We start from the raw sequence: 19,617 nt of genomic DNA on the forward strand, positions 1-19,617 counted from the left end.
ATTGTTTAAAATGCTTTCCTACCTCTAGAAAAAGGGGTTGAAATGATATACTGAAATGTATTTGCTTATTTGTTGGAATCATTTATTATTACAGTATTTTAAGTGATTTTTTTAAAAGGTGGGGAGGGAGTAAAGAAAATGTAATCACACGCCTGAAAGTTCACACCACTGGCTCTAAACCATGCTAGGAATGAAGTCAACAATTCCTCGAGGGACAACATGGAAAATAGAATCAGAAGGTAAGATTAATATTGTTCATCAGAAGAGCTGTTCTGCTCCAAGTCCAGAGAGAAACATTTGGCTGTAGATCTTCATAAAAAAGGTATACTGATGGATGCAAAACTTCCTGCTTACTCCCTGACATCATACCAGTGGATTATTCTACCATGCAGCTGCAGGAATGTATTTCATTGTCCTTCAGCACAGCCCATTGGCCTCATGCCAACACAGTGTGGCCCACATACATGTCTCTCCCATGAACCGTCTTGGTCCTAGGACAACATTATAAGCTATGTTGAGAAACAGATAATTTTCAGGCAATTCTTCAAACATTGTGTGTCTTGCAATTGAGTTTTTAAATAAGAATTGAACCACAGTGTTAGGAGCTATACAAGAACTTAGGGAAGGGAAATTCTTTCAGACTAAAAGCAAACACACTTACTTTGCCAGCCAACTGAAGTGAAAGCAAGACTGATGGCCCCTCAGCAAAGTCACACAGCCTCTGTCTTGCAGGGATTCAAAGAATGCCACAGACAGAGCCAAAATATCCCATTATTTTAACAACCTTGACAGTCAAGCAGGAATATCACACCTTATCAAATTTGTTATGAACATTGTTATTCTTATGTTTTAAGTCTGATATTAGTACATTTAGCACAATTATCATTGAAATAGCTTTGACATTTGCAATTTAAGTTGCATGGGGTGCATACTAGGCTGAAAATAGACCTCCAAAAGATATGTTTCTGGAACCTGTAAATGTTATGTTATTTGGGAAAAGGACCTTTGCAGATGTGATTAAGGACACTGAGATAGAGAGATTATCCCGGATTATCCAGTTGGGCCTTAAATGCAATCATGTTTCCTCATAAGAGAGGGACAGAGAGAAATTTGATGCAAACAAAATAAAAAGGAGCACACACAGGGGAGAAAGAAAGCAGTATGAAGACAGAATTAGATATTGGGGTGATCTGTCCACAAATCAAGAAAAACTGGGAATAGACAAGGACAAATATTCCCATAAAACCTCTGGAGAGAACACAGCCCTGCCACCATCTTGATTTCAGCTGAGAGAAACTAATTCTGGAAATCTCTTCTGCAAAACTGCAAAAGAACAAAGTTCTCTTGTTTTAAGCTATCAAGTTTGTGATAGTTTATCACAGAGGCCATAGAAGAGTAACACAGATTTCAATACTGGGCCTGCAGGTGCACAGAAATCAAGAATTGAGGTTTGGGAAGCTCTGCCTAGATTTCAGAGGATGTGTATTGAATTGCCCGGATGTCCAAGCAGAATTTGCAGCATGGGTGGAGCCCTCATGGAGAACCTCTGCTAGGGCAGTGGAGAAGGGAAATGTGGGGTTGGAGCCCCCATATAAAGTCCCCACTGGGGCACTGCCTAGTAGAATTGTGGGAAGAGGGCCACCATCCTACAGACCCCAGAATGGTAGATCCATCGACAGCTTGTACTGTGTGCCTGGAAAAGCCTCAGACACCTAACACCAGCCCATGAATGCAGCTGGAAGGGAGACTGTATCCTCCAAAGCCACAGGGGTGGAGCTGCCCAAGACCATAAGAGCCCACCACTTGTATCAGCGTGACCTGGATGTGAGACATGAAGTCAAAGGAGATGATTTCAGAGCTTTAAAATTTAATGACAGCCACACTGGATTTCAGACTTGCGTGGAGCTTGAAGCCCCTTTGTTTTGGCCAATTTCTCCCATTTTGAAAGGGAGTATTTATCCAATACCTATACCCCCATTGTATCTTAGAAGTAACTGATTTGCTTTTGATTTTATAGGCTCCTAAGTGGAAGGGACTTGCCTTGTCTCAGATGAGACTTTGGACTTGGACTTTGGGTTTATGCTGGAATGAGTTAAGCCTTTGGGGGATGGTTGTAAAGGCATGATTCTGTTTTGAAATGTGAGGACATGAGATTTGGGAAGGATCAGGGGTGGAATTATATGGTTTCACTGTGTCCCCACCCAAATCCCATCTCAAATTGTAATCCCCATAATCCCCATGTGCCTAGGGACATGCCTGGTGGAAGGTGATTGGATCAAGGAGGCAGTTTCCCCTATGCTGTTCTCATGATAGTAAGTTCTCATGAGATCTGATGATTTTATAAGGGGCTCTTCCCCCTTCACTCCTCACTCTTCTCTCTCTTGTTACCATGTGAGGAATATCCTTGCTTCTTCTTTGCCTTCTGCCATGATTGTAAGTTTCCTCAGGCCTCCCCAGCCGTGTGGAACTGTGATTCAATTAAACCTCTTTCCTATATTAATTATCCAGTCTTGGGTATTTTTTATAGCAGTGTGAAAACAGACTAATACAGTATTCTTTGAGAACACAGATAGAACCTGTACATACATTGAAGGAAAATTCAATTTCTTTAGCAAAACCACATACTACATCATTTATCAGGTGTCTGTCTTTTTAAAAATTAAGTAAATACATGTTCATTACTAGGTTTCTGTTTGCCTTAATATAGGTTTTTTTAAAATCTCAGATAAAACTATCTTTATACTCAGGATGGAATCTAGGAAATTCCGACAAAATCACTTGCTGAATATTAAATAACAACATTAATTGATTATGCATTTTAATTTATTTTATTTATTTTATTTTGTCTTTCTAACAGGGAAAAATTGAGGAAGCAGTGAATGCATTCAAAGAACTAGTACGCAAATACCCACAGAGTCCACGAGCAAGATATGGGAAAGCACAGGTATTCTGAGACCCTTTTCCTTAGAATACTTTTTTGATGTTTATGTGCTCTGTGTAATTGAATTTTTTACTCCTTACTATTTTCCCTTTCCAATTTCTATACAGAATCAGTTTCTCATGTATATACATAAGCAAGAAATACAATTAATTATCACTATTGCATGCTGCTGAATTTAGTAACATTTTTTTCTGCTCCTCCTCCATGTGACTTCTCTCTGGTTTTGAAAAGAAAATAAAGAGTAACACTTTTGTCATTGTTTTACCATTCCCTCATGTCCCATTCCATCTAATCCCACCATACAGTGTTCACTTGAGGCTCCTCAGAGCTTTCAGACTCTCAGTTTTATAACTGGAGGTTGCAAGTATGCTTAGGAAAGACCTTTCTAAAATATAAAGTGGAACATACTTTGTTGTTTCTATATTTTTTTCCAGCGGACTCATTTCTTAGCAGCTACCTTTATCCTCATCTCCCACCATCTCCTTTCTTATCTGACTTTCTCTAGTTTCCAACTTCTTTCATGAAGCATGTCCCCGTTCACTTATAACTGCATAAACCCACTGCGTGTCAGTGTTTTAGGCCATGGGAGTGTCTGTTTTGTATTCTTTTATGAGATGATTAGTCAGGTGCAGCTACAAGAGGTCTCCTAGGACAGGATTAGGGAAAAGCAAAGTTTATTATGCTCACAAGTCCTAGAGACAGGAGACCCAGCATGCCACATAGGGCTACATGGGAAAGACTCAAGGTGATCAGGGGATGGTAGGCAAGAGAGAAGGGAAGGTTTGGCCACATCCTTTATTGAGGTTTCCATGGAAAAGGCAAGGTAGGGCAGGGTGAACAGTTTAGTACCAGCTGGTTTGAATAATTTCAGCCATCTTTTTGCCTACAGGGGTGGTACCTGGCCCTGACATGATTAAAATAGAGGAGGCGTGGCTCTGGATTGGTTAGTTTGCATATCAAAATCTTGCTTCTGGCTGAGCATTGGCCATCTCAGAATTGTCTAGCTCAGAACAGTCTCTCCCTAGCCAGAGAGGTTTTTTAAGATGTCAAAACATCATAATATATAGAAAATTTAAAAATAATTACAATACAATACAATGAACATTCTTGTGGATTCCAGTGGAAGATTTTTTTTAATTACTTAAAGAATATTTGGTGAAAGCCCACTATGTGCCAGGCCCTGTTGTAAGCATTAGAGATACAGCCATCACTAGAACATATTTTAAAAGCCCCAACACTTACAGAGTTTCCATTGTAAAGGGGAAGACAATGCATAAGACAAGTAAGTCCAATGTATATGCTTACTAGGGCTGAGTGCTAAGCAGAGGATAAAGAAAACAAGGAACAGCTAGTAGACATGTGAGGGGGTTGGTGTGGTATGAAAGGTGGCAGGGAAAGGTCTCATCAAGGAGGTGACATTTGAGCAAAGCCCTGAAAGTCTTTATAAATAAATACATACTTAAAGAATGTTATAAAGTATTAAGAATAAATATGTTAGATCATCTTACCTAATAAGAAATGCCATAAAGAAAAGAAGAAAAGGTAATGGAATAAAGGGCGTACCTATTAAGATTTTTTTGGCTGCAGGTAATGTGATTGAAAGTAACGGGGCAGACAGCACTTTGGACAAGTTGGGCAGGAAAGGTCTCTCTAGGGAGGCAACATGTGGCTGAGTTGTGAGGAGTTTATATTACTAGAAGGAGATATCCAGGCAAGAGAAAGCAGCAAGTCAAAGGCTTTGAGGCAGGAAAACAATCTTGGCATAAGCCTGAGGAGACAAAGAAGGTCATGCTGGGGGCAGGGAAAGGAGGATCAAGGAGGCTGCAGCCTTGCAGATTTTATTCTACGTGTGCTGGGAAGCCATGGGAGGGTTTGTTTGGTTTTTTGGGGGGGTTTTGTTTGTTTGTTTGTTTTTATACTTTCAGTTCTGGGATACATGTGCAGAACATGCAGGTTTCTTACACAGGTATATACATGCCATGGTGGTTTGCTGCACCCATCAACCCATCATCTACATTAGGTATTTCTGCTAATGCTATCCCTCCCGTAGCCCCCACTCCTGACAGGCCCCAGTGTGTGATATTGCCCTCCCTGTGTCCATGTGATCTCATTGTTCAACTCCTACTTATGAGTGAGAGCATGTGGTGTTTGGTTTTCTGTTCCTGTTTTAGTTTGCTGAGAATTATGGTTTCCACCTTCATCCACATCTCTGCAAAGGACATGAACTCATCCTTTTTTGTGGCTGCATAGCATTCCATGGTGTATATGTGCCACATTTTCTTTATCCATTCTATCATTGATAGGCATTTGGGTTGGTTCCAGGTCTTTGCTATTGTGAATAGTGCTGCAGTAAACATATGTGTGCATGTGTCTTTATAGTAGAATTATTTATAATCCTTTGGGTTATACCCAGTAATGGGATTGCTGGATCAAATGGTATTTCTGGTTCTAGATTCTTGAGGAATTACCACACCGTCTTCCACAATGATTGAACTAATTTACACTCCCACCAACAGTGTAAAAGCATGCCTATTTTTCCACATCCTCTCTATAATCTGTTGTTTCCTGACTTTTTAATGATCACCATTCTAACTGGCATGAGATGGTATCTCATTTTGGTTTTGATTTGCATTTCTCTAATGACCAGTGATGATGAGCTTTATTTTATGTTTGTTGGCCACATAAATGTCTTCTTTTGAGAAGTGTCTGTTCATATCCTTCACCCACTTTTTGATGGGGTTGTTTGTTTTTTGCTTGTAAATTTGTTTATGTTCATTGTAGATTCTGGATATTAGCCCTTTGTCAGATGGGTAGATTGCAAAAATTTTCTCCCATTCTGTAGGTTGTCTGTTCACTTTGATGATAGTTTCTTTTGCTGCACAGAAGCTCTTTAGTTTAATTTGATCCTACTTGTCAGTTTTCTCTTTTGTTGCCATTGCTTTTGGTGTTTTAGTCATGAAGTCTTTGCCCATGCCTATGTCCTGAATGGTATTGCCTAGGTTTTCTTCTAGAGTTTTTATGGTTTTGGGTCTTACATTTAAGTCTTTAATTCGTCTTGAGTTGATTTTCATGTAAGGTATAAGGAAAGAGTCTTGTTTCAGTTTTCTGCATATGACTTGCCAGTTTTCCCAACACCATTTATTAAATAGGGAATCCTTTCCCCATTGCTTGTTTTTGTAAGGTTTGTTAAAGATCAGATGGTTACAGATGTGTGGTGTTATTTCTGTGGTCTCTGTTCTGTTCCATTAGTTTATGTATCTGTTTTGGTACCAGTACCATGCTGTTTTGGTTACTATAGCCTTGTAGTATAGTTTGAAGTCAGGTAGCCTGATACCACCAAGCTTTGTTTCCTTTTGCTTAGGATTGTCTTGGCTATATGGGCTCTTTTTCGGTTCCACATGAAATTTAAAGTAGTTTTTTCTAATTCTGTGAAGAAAGTCAATTGTACCTTGATGGGGATAGCACTGAATCTATAAATTACTTGGGGCAGTGTGGCCATTTTCACCATATTTATTCTTCCTATCCATGAGCATGGAATGTTTTTCTGTTTGTTTGTGTCCTCTCTTACTTCGTTGAGCAGTGGTTTGTAGTTCTCCTTGAAGAGGTCCTTCACATCCCTTGTAAGTTGTATTCCTAGGTGTTTAATTCTCTTCATAGCAAATGTGAATGGGATTGCACTGATGATTTGACTCTCTGTCTATTATTGGTGTATAGGAATGCTTGTGATTTTTGCACATTGATTTTGTATCCTGAGACTTTGCTGAAGTTGCTTATCAGCTTAAGGAGTTTTGGGGGTGAGACGATGGTGTTTTCTAAATATACAATCATGTCATCTGCAAACAGAGACAATTTGACTTCTTCTCTTTCTATTTGAATATGCTTTATTTCTTTCTCTTGCCTGATTGCCCTGGCCAGAACTTCCAATACTATGTCGAGTAGGAGTGGTAAGAGAGGGTATCCTTGTCTTGTGACAACAGTCTGGTTGTTTTTTGTAAAGTTTGCTTTGGTTACTGAGTGGAAAATGGATTATGGAGGCAAAAGTAGGTGCAAAAAGAATAGAAGGCTATTGCAAGTGTACACAAGAGATGCTGGTGGCTCGGACTGTGGTCATGGCCATGGAGATGAGGGAAGTAGGCAGGTGGTGGAGCTGAAAGGACTTGAGGATGGATTAGATGTAAAAGTGTCAGAAGCAGAGGACTCAAGGCTGACCCCTGAGTTTTTGGTTCAGCCAGCTCAGTAGAAGATAATGCCAGTTACTGACCAGGAAGAACAAGTCTAGAGTGATGCAGAAGTCAAGAGTTCAAGAGTTTGCTATTGGTCTTATTAAGTGTGTGATGCCTATTAGACATTCAGGTGAACATGTTAAGTAGACCATTGGATTCACAGAGCCTGAACTTGGAGGAGAAGCCAGGGCAGGATATCAAAATGTGCCAGGAAGTAAAGCTCCAAAAGCCCTGCCTAGAGGTCAAGATTGTCAACTGTGCTGGGAAACGGTAGATTCAGAGTGCAGAAATTTTCCAGACAAAGGAGATGCTGACAGCACCCCTCTGGAGAAGGTCCATGCAAGCATTTGTGCAGGACACACACAGGAACTAACTCAGCTGTAGATAAAACAAGTGAATTTTGTTCTGAACTGAAAGTGGTGACCACTTGAAATCTAGATGCTCAGTATCTTCTTATATCTCCATTAAAAATTAATTAATATAATTTTTATTAATTTCATTTTAATTAAATTTGTGAAAAATTGATTCAAATAAGTTCCTGTTGTCCATGGTACAGACCAACTTTAGCATACAGCAATGGTATGATTTTTATAAATTAATTTGCTCAGTAATTCTCTAAAATTGCTAAATCATATTTCCTTTTAAGTAAGAGAGAGTGTGTTTGTTACCAAAAGATCATGCCTATTCAAATAAGTAGTAGTTTTTGTCACTAGTATTAAGTCATTTCATTAAGAGAAGCATATTAACTAGAGAGAGAAATGCTTTATGAAAATGCTATTTTAATTATGGCAAAAATGTTTTATACTTTAGAAGTTTTCCTTATATGTAATACTAATTGTGAGTACCAGAGTCTAAGTAAATGAAGTGCTCTTGAAACATTGTGATTGTTATATTTACAGTCAGCCCTCCGAATCCTCGTGTTCCATATTCATGAATTCAACCAACCACAGATTGAAAATATTCAGAAAAAAATAAAAAATAACAATGCAACGATTAAAATAATACAAATAAAAATGATACAGTATAACAACTATTTACATAGAAGTTACATTGCATTGGGTATAATACGTAATCTGATGATGATTTAAATTATACAGGAGGATATGCATAGGCAATATGCAAATACTATACCATTTTATATCAGCAACCTGAGCATCTGCAGACAGTGGTATTGCAGTGCGTCTGTGGTGGTGGTGGTCTTGGAACTAATCTCCAGTATATAACTAAGGATGACTGTATATCCTTATTTCACAGTAGAAATTTGAGATTTAGGCTTTAAGCAATATCTTTTATCTCTAAACTATTATGCTTCAATGTGTTATTGCTATTAATATTAATGTGGCATACAGCAAAATTTAGGCATGGTAAATTAAATTTTAATAGAGTAATTTAAAGGAAACTTCAAATTCATAGTAGTTTTAAAAATAAAAATTCAACAGAAGATGGGTTTTATAGGAAGAAATTATGACTTTTTCATTCTTTGTTAGCAGATTGAACAATTACTTTATAATATTCCAACAAATTTTTAAAATTTAGCAACATTAAGTCATATATAAACTATAGTATCTATCATAAAATAGCACTGATAATGTCTTTTTCTTCATATTACCAAAAATCAATTTTGATCAAGTTCCCTGAACATTGAACACAAAATATTAAAATATTAACTCAGTTCACTTTATTATCTTTCAGAAACCATTAATGCCTTTGAGGTAGAAAATGACACATCTCATAGGCAGATTGGTTGGCTGAATTAAGTTAGAGTCAACAAAAGGCTTTGCGATGTTAACATCTTGTAACAAATATTCAGTTTCAGTTCAGCTTGTTTTATCTACAGATGCTAAACTGATAAAAATCAATCCGTAGACTTTTCAGTGCAAGTGCCTATCAGTTTTATTCAAGAGATTATAAAGAATTATGTGCCATTTTAGTAGTGATATCTTTCCAATTCTGCAAGTTGTAAATATTAATACTTCATTAAAACAAAGGGCCCTGGGTTACCAGAGAGGGAACATGGCATACAGATTATACTATCTCTCTCACTTTTCAGATTGAGCTTAAAGGTATTTATTCCAATCTCAATAAAGAAGGATTGTCTTAGTAGGCATTTGTCCGCCCACTGATGCTACAGAGACCTCCAGTTCCAGGATCTTTTTGGGCACTTTGTAGGTTCAAAATGAAGAGAGTGAACCACAGATGGTTTATAATTTACAATGGTTTTTCTTAACAATTTTTCAACTTTATAATGGTGTGAAAGTGATACACATTCAGTAGAAACTGTACTTCAGTATAGTATCCAATAAATTACATGAGATATTCAATGTTTCATTATAAAATAGGCTTTGTGCTAGGTAATTTTGCACAAATGTAGGCTGATTAAGTTTTCTGAGCACATTTAATGTAGACTCTGCTAAGCTATGATATTCAGTAGGTTATGTGTATTAAATACATTTTTGACTTACAATGTTTTCAACTTATGATGAGGTGTAACCCCATCAAAAGTCAATGAACATCTGTAGATGGTTTTGAAAGGACTCTCAGGTCTAGAACTCTGTGTTTCTACAAAGTTATCTATCAGTATTCATATTTTGGGGAGTTAACTCACTATAACAAAACTCACAAGGAGCTGATACCTATACAGAAGAGCCAGTATAGGAATATATGCTAGAAGGCCATGCCCAGCATCATGATCAGTGTGGGTCATTGACAACGGACTTTCTCTCCTGGTAGATAAGTCTATTCCGGAGACCATTTACAGACTTCCAAAGATAGTGAATGGTCTGGAGCATATCTCCATTTATCAAGGGTGAATTGCCTTTTCTAATCTAGAGATTTTTATCCTACCAAGTTTTCTTTCTCATAAATCTGTCCACTTCTGTCACTACTGCTTTAATTGTAGCTCTCGTCATCTTGGGTAACTTATCCTAATCAGTTCATATTATCAGGTTATTTCACTGATGTGTTATTTTGTGGGAAAAAAAATCCCATTGTCTTATTTTGTCAATTTATGCTGATTCTTAGTTATTTTGTTTGTTGGTTGGTTTTTTTACTTTGGGATATGGGAGGGATGGGTCATTTTCTTACCATGCCCTCAAATTGTAGGGCAATACTTTATTTTGGTTCTGCATATATTTGTATATTAACTACAACACACATTTTAACAACAAAACATGTTTAAATATTCTGAGAAAAAAAAATGTGTATGCTACTTTTAGCATCTAGCCAGAATCATTTTTCCTCAAATGATAGTCTTCAGATTGTAGCCTCCTAAATCTAATGAGATATTGATGGTATTTTACATATTCTCCTCTCTCTTCCTGCCTCCAGTATTTTAGTCCCCATTCTCAGTTTCCAGCTAAGAATGTTGATTTTTATTTCATTAAGAAAAATAGAAATATCCAGACAATTTCCACATGATGCTGCTACTGTGCTAACAGCCATTCTCTACCTATGCCCATATGCTCTGCCTTCCCTCCTGTTAGCACAGATTGACTATTCTGGTCCCTGTTCCTCTCTCACCTGCTGAAGGACATCCCTCTAATTTTTGTGTCTCCTTCTGCATCATCAGATTTTCCCTCTCTACTGAGACTCTTGCATCTCCTTGGGAGCATGCTGTACTATTTCCCATCCTTAAAGAACTCCCCTTGTCTGCACATTACCCTCTGCCAGCTGGCTCATTTTTCTGCTTCCCTTTACAGTGAAACTCTTAGAAAGAGTTATCTCCACCTCCTTCCATCATCTCATGTTCACTTGAACCTGCTGTACTCTGGGTTTCCCTCCTTTTTGCTGGTCCTCCCTTGTTATCCTCATCTCTAATGACCCTTAAACATTGGAGTTCTTTAGGATTCAGTTCTTGGACTGCTTCTTTTCTCTGTTTACACTCTCGACTGCTGCTAGCTTCCTAGCTTTACATACCGTCTTCATCCTTGATGATTCCCACACTTAACGTCTCTTACTCTGACTCCCTCCTGAACTCCAGACTCATATATGCCCCTTCCTGGTCAATAATTCCATTTGGATATTTTATAGGCATTTTAGGTTTAAATCTCTTGATTCCGTACTACCCCCAAACCTGCTCCTGCCCTGTGTTCCCATTCTCAGGGAATGACAGTTTATCCAGTAATCACTGAAGCCCAAACCTTGTTCATTCTTGGTTTTTCTCTCTCCCCTTCTCTCACACCCTACATTTAGACTATCAGCAAATCTGTTGGCTCTGACCTTCAAAATGTATCTATAATCTGACCACATTTTACCACTTCCATTACTGCTATCTTAGTCCAAGCCGTAACCATCCCACACCTGGATTCCTGCTGGAGTATTCTACCTCTCCCAGCTTCTCAGTCTGTTCTCCATACTGCTGCCACCATGATTCCTTCAACACATGCATCAGATTGTTTCAAAAGTCCCCATTGTCTTCCCATCTCACTTTGTGTACTAGAATTGTTAATAACTTGCCAGGCCCTACTTTACCTGATGGCCGCCATTGGTCTTCCCTTTCCTCCCCTCCACTGCACTGTCCTTTCCTGGATTCCTCATTCCTACCTCCAAGCCTTTGCTCTTGCTCTTTTCCCTGCCTAGAATGCTACTCCCCAAGGTATCTTCATAATGTGCTCCCTCTCTTCTTTCAAGCCCTCCCTGATCATCCTGATTAAATTAGCAATGTCTTACCATCCCACCTAGCACTCCTAAGCCTGCTTTATTTTTATCCAGAGCACTTATGGCTGTTAGACACATGGTACCTTTATTTGTTTGTTATATTTGCCACCTTTCCAAAATGGATGCAAAGTAGAAAGCAAAAAGGGCTTTGTCTGTTTTGTTCAATATGCCTGCCACATTTGTAGAAGAGTGCCTCTTTCCCAGAAAACAGTTGTTAAATGAATGAATGCACACACAAATAAATTAATGAAAGAATGGGAACTTTGACTGGAGACCTGCCTATATAATGTTAGTGTGTAACAGGATGTACATCTCCATCAGCCCCAGCATATATTAGTCCTGCCATAATGACATTCTTTCTTGTCTTCAGTAACAAACTTTTCTTTGTATTATTAAAATAGTGTGTTGATTTTCTATATTTTGTTAGTTTTTTTTTTTTAATCTCTTGATAAGGAGAAAACGCTAATGTGTCTTACATTTCTTTTAAGGCATGTCCAAAAGTTAATTTTTTATGACTATTTTGGGTAATTACAAACACAGCTAGTCATGGGACATTTATCCAGTCTGGGGACTTCTTCTAGTGTGAGGACGATTTGGCTGAGAAGAGGAGAAGCAATGAGGTGCTACGTGGAGCCATCGAGACCTACCAAGAGGTGGCCAGCCTACCTGATGTCCCTGCGGACCTGCTGAAGCTGAGTTTGAAGCGTCGCTCAGACAGGCAACAATTTCTAGGTAAGATGCAGTCAAAGGTAGTTCAGTAGGAAATGGCATACTTTTTAATCTTGAAGAAGCTGAAGAGTGTATTCTTCTCTTAGAATGATTACATGGGAGGAAACCTGAGTTTTACAACTGATGTCAAGTAATGTATCTGTGTCCTAAGCTCACCATCTCTAAAACTGAAATTGCAATCCTGACCTTAATAGAGACATACCTCAAAGATACTGTGGGTTTGGTTCCAGACCATCAGAATAAAGAGAGTTATACAAATTTTTTGATTTCCCAGGGTATCTAAAAGTTGTGTTTATACTATGTCATAGGTCTTAAGTGTGCAATAACATTATGGCTTAGAAAACGATGTCCAAACCCTAATTTAAAAATATGTTATTGCTCAAAATGTTAATGATAATCTGAGCCTTCAGTGAGTTGTAATCTTTTTGTGGATGGAGAGTCTTGCCTCAATGTTAATAGCCAGTGATTGATCAGGGTGGTGGTTGCTGAAGGTTGGGGTGACTGAGGCAATTTCTTAAAATAAGACAACAATGAAGTTTGCTGCATTGATTGACTCTTCCTTTCAGGAAAGATATATCTGTAGTTTGCAATGGTGTTTGACAGTATTTTGCCCACAGAACTTTTTTCAAAATTGGAGTCGATCCTCTCAAACCCTGTCACTGCCTTGTCAACAAAGTTTATGGAATATTCTAAATCCTTTGTTGCCATTTCAACAATGTTTGCTGCATCTTCACCATGAGTAGATTCCATCTCAAGAAACCACTTTCTTTGCTCATCTGTAAGAAGCAACTACTCATCTATTAAAGTTTGATCATGAGATTGCAGCAAATCAATCACATCTTCGGGATCCACTTCTAATTCTAGTTATCTTGCTATTTCCACATCTGTAGTTCCTTCCTCCGCTGAAGTCTTGAACCCCTCAAAGTCATTAATGAGGGTTGGAATGAACTTCCTCCCCAAACTCCTGTTAGTTTTTATATTTTGACATTTAAATAAAATTTATTTATTAAATAATAGAACTTAAAAGTCTAAATTACTCTGTGATCCATGAACTGCAGAATGGATGTTGTGTTAGCAGGCATGAGAACAACATTCACCTCCTTAGACATCTCCATCAGAGTTCTTGGTGACTAGATGCTTATCAATGAGCAGTAATATTTTGAAAGGACCTTTTTTTTTTTAAGGACTCAACAGTAGGCTTAAAATAGTCAAAAAACCATGCTAGATGTCCTATCATTCAGATTTTGTTCTCCCATTTATAGAGCACAAGCAGAGTAGATTTAGCATAATTTTAAAAGCCCCAGGTTTTTCAAAATGGTAAGTGAGCACTGGCTTCAACTTAAAGTCTCCAGCTACATTAGCTCCTAACAAGACAGTAGGTGTATCCTCAAAACTTTGAAAGCAGGCATTGACTTCTCCTTTCTCACTATGAAAGTTCTAGATGGCATCTTCTACCAATAGACAGTGATTTTTGTCTACATAGAAAATCTGCTGTTTAGTGTAGCCACTTTCATCAGTGATCTTAGCTAGATCTTCCGGAAACTTGCTGTAGCTTCTACATTAGCACTTGCTACTTCGTCTTACACTTTTATCTTATGTAGATGGTTTCTTCCCTTAAATTTCATGAACAAGTCTCTGCTAGCTCTCTTCTCCCCGTTTCCTCCCATTTTATGATAGCCTGTATAATTTGCCTAAGGAATCATAGCTAATAGATGTCTGGAATAAAAAACTGTTCCTGTGATACCAAATTCTTTTCTCCCTTAACTATGGCAAAATGATTCATGGAGGTTGAAATTATCTGTGCAAATTTTTTTATAAATGAATAATAGCTGTTTCTGGTACTTTAAAAAAATTTACTTATAAGATTTGACCCTATATCAAGGAAAATGCTAGAAAAAAAATTAATCATGAAGCAAATTTGCAAATACTTTGAAAAGAACATCATGTCATATCTCATCAGATTTAGGAGGCTATAATCTAAAGATTATCATTTGAGGAAAAATGATACCAGCTAGATGCTAAAAGTAGCACACATAATATAGAACATCATATACCATCATCTGGACTGACCCAGGTTCCCAGTACTGAAGGCAAATAAGACTAGCTGTCAGCTGACTTCACCATCACCAGGCTTACAATTCTCTCCCCATAACACATCATCACTGAACGTGGAGGGAAGGAGCTCGAGTCACTGCCAAGGCAGGTGCTCAGCTGGCCAGACAGTTACATGGGCAGATTATTAATGTCACTTAGGGGAGGCTCCTATAGTTTAGAGTCAAGGCCCAGTGGACCCTCCTATCAGTTTTCTGAGGATTAGAACGAAGAGGAGTTGTATCACTTTTGTAGATGAACAACACAGGACTAGAGCCCACGTGATGATTAAAAATGATAAGAAATGGTCAGTTACACTAATATTCATAGGGACCAGTGGAGCAGAAGTAAAACATGCAGCACAAATTCAGCACAGAAAAGGCAGGGCCAGGACTCCAGAGAGACAATGTAGGCACTCGCCATGGACACAGAATCAGCATTACTGGCCGGGTGTGGTGGCTCATGCCTGTAATACCAACACTTTGGGAGGCCAAGGTAGGAAGATCACCTGAGTTCAGGAGTTTGAGACCAGCCTGGCCAACATGGTGAAACCCTGTCTCTACTAAAAATACAAAATTTAGCCGGGCATGGTGGCAGGCACCTGTAATCCCAGCTACTCAGGAGGCTGAGGCAGGAAAATCATTTGAACCCGGAAGTCAGAGGTTGCAGTGAACCGAGATCATGCCACTGCACTCCAGCCTGGGCGACAGAATGAGACTGCATCTCAAAGAAAAAAAAAAAAGAATCAGCATTACTGAGTTTTCTTCTTGCCTCAGTCTCCACTATGACTCTGTTTAGCACTGTTTAGTGATTCTGTCACTAAAGTGTTAACATTTTCTTCATCATGAATGTTTTACATTAATATTAATTTTTTAAAAGGATGCATTATACTAGCCTTCACATCAAAATTATTAACTTTTTTGGTGTCCTCTGAAATCTCACTCTGAGTGCCTCTCTGGCCTCACCCTGTCCTCAGCCCTGGGAAGGTGACTGCCTCTTCCACAGCAATCCATCAGCATTTGAATGTAGTCCTCTCAGAATGTCCTTGAGAATGAGGCAAGTTCACTTGAGGAGGCTCTGAGGCAACTGGAGACAGAAGATTTTAGTGAAAATGACAAGGTGGTGAAGTTGGTCACAACACAACAGGGTTCCTGGCTGCAGAGTGGAACGGACAGGGAGCAGATGGCTGCAAGAGGGGTTTGTGTCCGTGCTTTTGTTGTGGATAATAGGAGAATTCTAGAAGAAAGTGTGAGCCTAGGTGGGCAGGTAGTGGGAAGGAAAGGTATAGAAAAGGAAGCCCAGATTTGTTAGTGAGGAAATGACTAGGGTTCTGATAGGAATACGATTGACTGGTAATGGGGCATAGGCCATGGGATGAGTCGGTGATGCTTTATGGCAGATGGTTTGGCAGTGGAATATACAGCTGCTTTAGCTTACTGACACTCCTGTCACTCTCCTAGATTGTGGGAAATGAAGCCTTTTAGATAATTCATGACTTTTTTCATTTATGCTAGTCCTCTTTTTGCACGTGTTCTTTTATATAGATCAATTGAAGCTGGGTTTTTTCATGATTCATGAGTGCAAAGTATGCCTTTGTCCACGAGGGGGCGCCCTAATACTGGATGATGTATCGTTTGTTCCATGACTAGGTCATTACCTAGAGATGAGTACACTTGTCATTGATTGGAGATGTGTCAGCAGTTAGGTACTGTCCCATGTACTTCAGTGCCTTTTCAAATTTCCTACAGGTGCTAGACCCTGAAGTTAGAAAAGACTTTTTATTGCTTACCCTCTATTCATAAAGTTAATAAACCTAAAAGATTTCAGCAGAACTTTTTTTTTAACGAGGAATTGGTGACTAAGTTTTTCTTGAGAAGGAATTTAACATAAAATGGTAAACATTGCTGAATTTTTAAAATGAGAATGTCTTCAGAATGTTTATAATCAATGCCATATTCAGTATCTACTTATGGCAGTTATTAATACCACTGCAACTACATTACAAAATCCTACTAGGTACTTAGTAAACCACTAATAAAGCCAGATTTGAGCTAGTTTTCAGGCCCTGGTGAATAGTCTCTCATGACCTACCTTCTCAATACAAAACTGTACATAATCTGTTTTTATTTCTATTTTTTTTTTTAATTCTCACCAACTCAGGTCATATGAGAGGTTCCCTGCTTACCCTACAGAGATTAGTTCAACTATTTCCCAATGATACTTCCTTAAAAAACGACCTTGGCGTGGGATACCTCTTGATAGGAGATAATGACAATGCAAAGAAAGTTTACGAAGAGGTAAGCATCAATCTTGTATTAACTACATCAAATTAAGTTCTAAGGCTATTTGCAAATTGCATTTATTATCTTTATTTTAAATTAAGTTAAAAAGCCTGTAAGTATTATTATAGTTAACATATTCTAAACTATGTTTTAACATTGCTTTTTTTCCCTAGATCAGAAGATTTTTAAATCTTAGTTAACACGTAGTAGATTAAAGCCTTCAAATTGTAATTGTGATGCTTTTAAAACTTCATATTTATCTTTCCATACATAGTCTTTTTAAAATTGTTCTTTATGACAGGAAGAATTTAAGTTCCTGTGAATGTTACACACACACACACACACACACACACACTCTCTCTCTCTCTCTCTCTCTCTCTCCTTTTTTTTTTTTTTTTGGCAGAAGTATGGTCTAGAGAGAGGCTATGGAACAGGGGCCTTTCAAGAATGTGACATAAATTACTCACTTTTCAGCAGGTCATTGACTCTTCAAATCCTCTGGCAAAGATGCCTTTCAAAGGATTTCTACTTTGTAACAGATGTTGATAGATAACCTCTAAGTCACAAGTAACTAAAAATCTAGAGAAATGTGACTCCTTTAGGCAGTGGAGGAATTCCTTTGGTACATAATGAAGAGGATGCCCAATGAAATTTGAAGATGGAGAAAGTTAATGCCTCTGTAAAAGAAAGAGGAACATGTTTACTTGTTATTCTTTAATTCAGGCCCTTTGATCAATGGTTTTCAAGCTGGTGAAGTCTACATCAAGATGCTACCACTCAGTGATAGTCAATATGATTTCTGCTACAGTTATGTTTTGTTTTTGTTTTTGACATGCGGTCTCACTCTGGTTGCCCAGCCTGGAGTGTAATGACATGATCATAGCTCACCACAGCATCCACATCCTGGACTCAAGCAATCCTCCTGCTTCAGTCTCTTAAGTAGCTGGGACTACAGGCACATGCCACCATGCCCACCTAAATTTTAAAAAAATCTTTAGTGATGGTGAGGTCTCCCTATGTTACCCAGGCTGTACTCAAATTCCTGGCCACAAGTGATCCTCCTGCTTCAGGCCTCCCAAATAGCTGGGATTACAGGCATAAGTCATCTCACCCTACTCCTTTTACAATATTTTTTAAATGCCATCAAGAACAGCAATTTCATACTCTGTCAGGGACTGGGTCTATTCTCAAAGCGGTACTTTCCTCTGTGTATTGCTATTATTGTGTAATGAAAATCATTGAATTTTGGAGCAATTATCTTTTTACCTTTCTCATAATTTTTATATTTTCTGAGAGAGCAGAAATAAGACCTTTGCTTTTTGTAACATCACTAATAGCTACACAGGGTGGATTGAACCTTTAATGTTGACAATGTGTGCCATTTACTAAAGACCTATTCCAGGTCATACATTAATTCCATGTGGAACATTGTATTTGTTAATGGCCAACACTTAACACTCAATGCCCTGTCTTACAGAGTATGGTTAAGAGAAGCATCATATACCTCAGTGAATCAGGACCTGTGAATGTAAGAGTTGTGAAGCTATAACAAACACATCCATTATTTTGTCACTGTCAGAGGCAACAAAAATGAAACTGGTAGAATTCCTTCTTTCCTTCCTTCCTTCCTTCCTTCCTTCCTTCCTTCCTTCCTTCCTTCCTTCCTACCTTCCTCTCTCCCTCCCTCCCTCCCTCCCTCCCTCTCTCTCTTCTTTCTTTCCTTCCTTCTTTCCTTCCTTCTTCACTCCCTCCCTTCCTCCTCATTCCCTTCCTTCCTTGTAGAATTCTTCCCTATTTTCTTTCTTCTGTTCCTCTACCCCTCCTTCTCTCACTTCCTACTTTCCTGTATTCCTTTCTCCCTCTTTCTTTCCATCTAAAAAACATTCTCAAGTGTTGACTGGGTGCAAGCACGTTTGAGGTTAGGGCAGGATCTGACAGCATGCTAGTTTCTCTAACACACTGTGGATTTGTCCTTCCTCACCTTTTTAAAACCTTCCTTCAGGATATTCATCCCTTTACCTGATGCTAAATCTCAGATATGTGAAACATTTTACTTCATCCCGAAAAATAAAATTTGCCTGCTGTTGTTTATATGTTTTATATCATAATCTCATCTGAATATGCATAATAGGATGCAGAAAATCTAAAATATAAACATATTATACAAATGGGTGAGTTTTTTTTTAAAGCATTAATAGACTGAAAATATGTGTGGGGGTTTCCTTTTTCCAGTCCTCTCACTTTTAAGTTAATAAGCTATATCTAATGGAGTCTCTTTCATTAGCCAAGGTTTTTCTTGATATGTTTATGTTAAAGATCATTTTTAGAAAATCGACATTTTAATTTTACATTTTTCTTCATGTTAATTTTTATTTTTGAGTATGTTCATATTTTTATTTTTCCAGTTTTTTGCTGTTTTTAGTTCAACAAAGAAACTGGCTTTAAAATGGTGTGATATCCTTTGTTCCAGTCTGTAGCTTTTTGCGGCCCCTCCTGAGATTCTCTTGCAAGTTGGCAACATTAGCAGCTGCCCAGGCACTACAGTGGGGAGTTTCATGCCACTCCTGACTCAGCCGCCACTGCTCACTTATACCCATTCACTCAGTCAACACACATCTATTAAAACCCATACACACTAGCTGGAGAAACAGTAGTTCATGAAACACATGCAGAATGTGCCCTCATGAAGTTTATA

At 38.3% G+C, this 19,617-nt stretch overlaps 1 protein-coding gene across 29 annotated transcripts in view; it reads left to right on the top strand.

The window, feature by feature from the left end:
* Nucleotides 1–19,617, top strand: part of LOC105482229 (aspartate beta-hydroxylase) — a 221,339-nt gene that overhangs the window by 142,613 nt on the left and 59,109 nt on the right. For all 29 annotated transcript variants that reach the window (XM_071068186.1, XM_071068191.1, XM_071068188.1 and 26 more), the window contains 3 exons: nt 2,858–2,944; nt 12,402–12,552; nt 16,801–16,937. In XM_071068186.1, coding sequence (XP_070924287.1) covers nt 2,858–2,944; nt 12,402–12,552; nt 16,801–16,937 — 375 coding nt within the window. The remainder of the gene's footprint in view (nt 1–2,857; nt 2,945–12,401; nt 12,553–16,800; nt 16,938–19,617) is intronic.

This window comes from Macaca nemestrina, chromosome 8, assembly GCF_043159975.1.
Source record: "Macaca nemestrina isolate mMacNem1 chromosome 8, mMacNem.hap1, whole genome shotgun sequence".
In the NCBI taxonomy this organism is placed as follows: domain Eukaryota; kingdom Metazoa; phylum Chordata; class Mammalia; order Primates; family Cercopithecidae; genus Macaca; species Macaca nemestrina.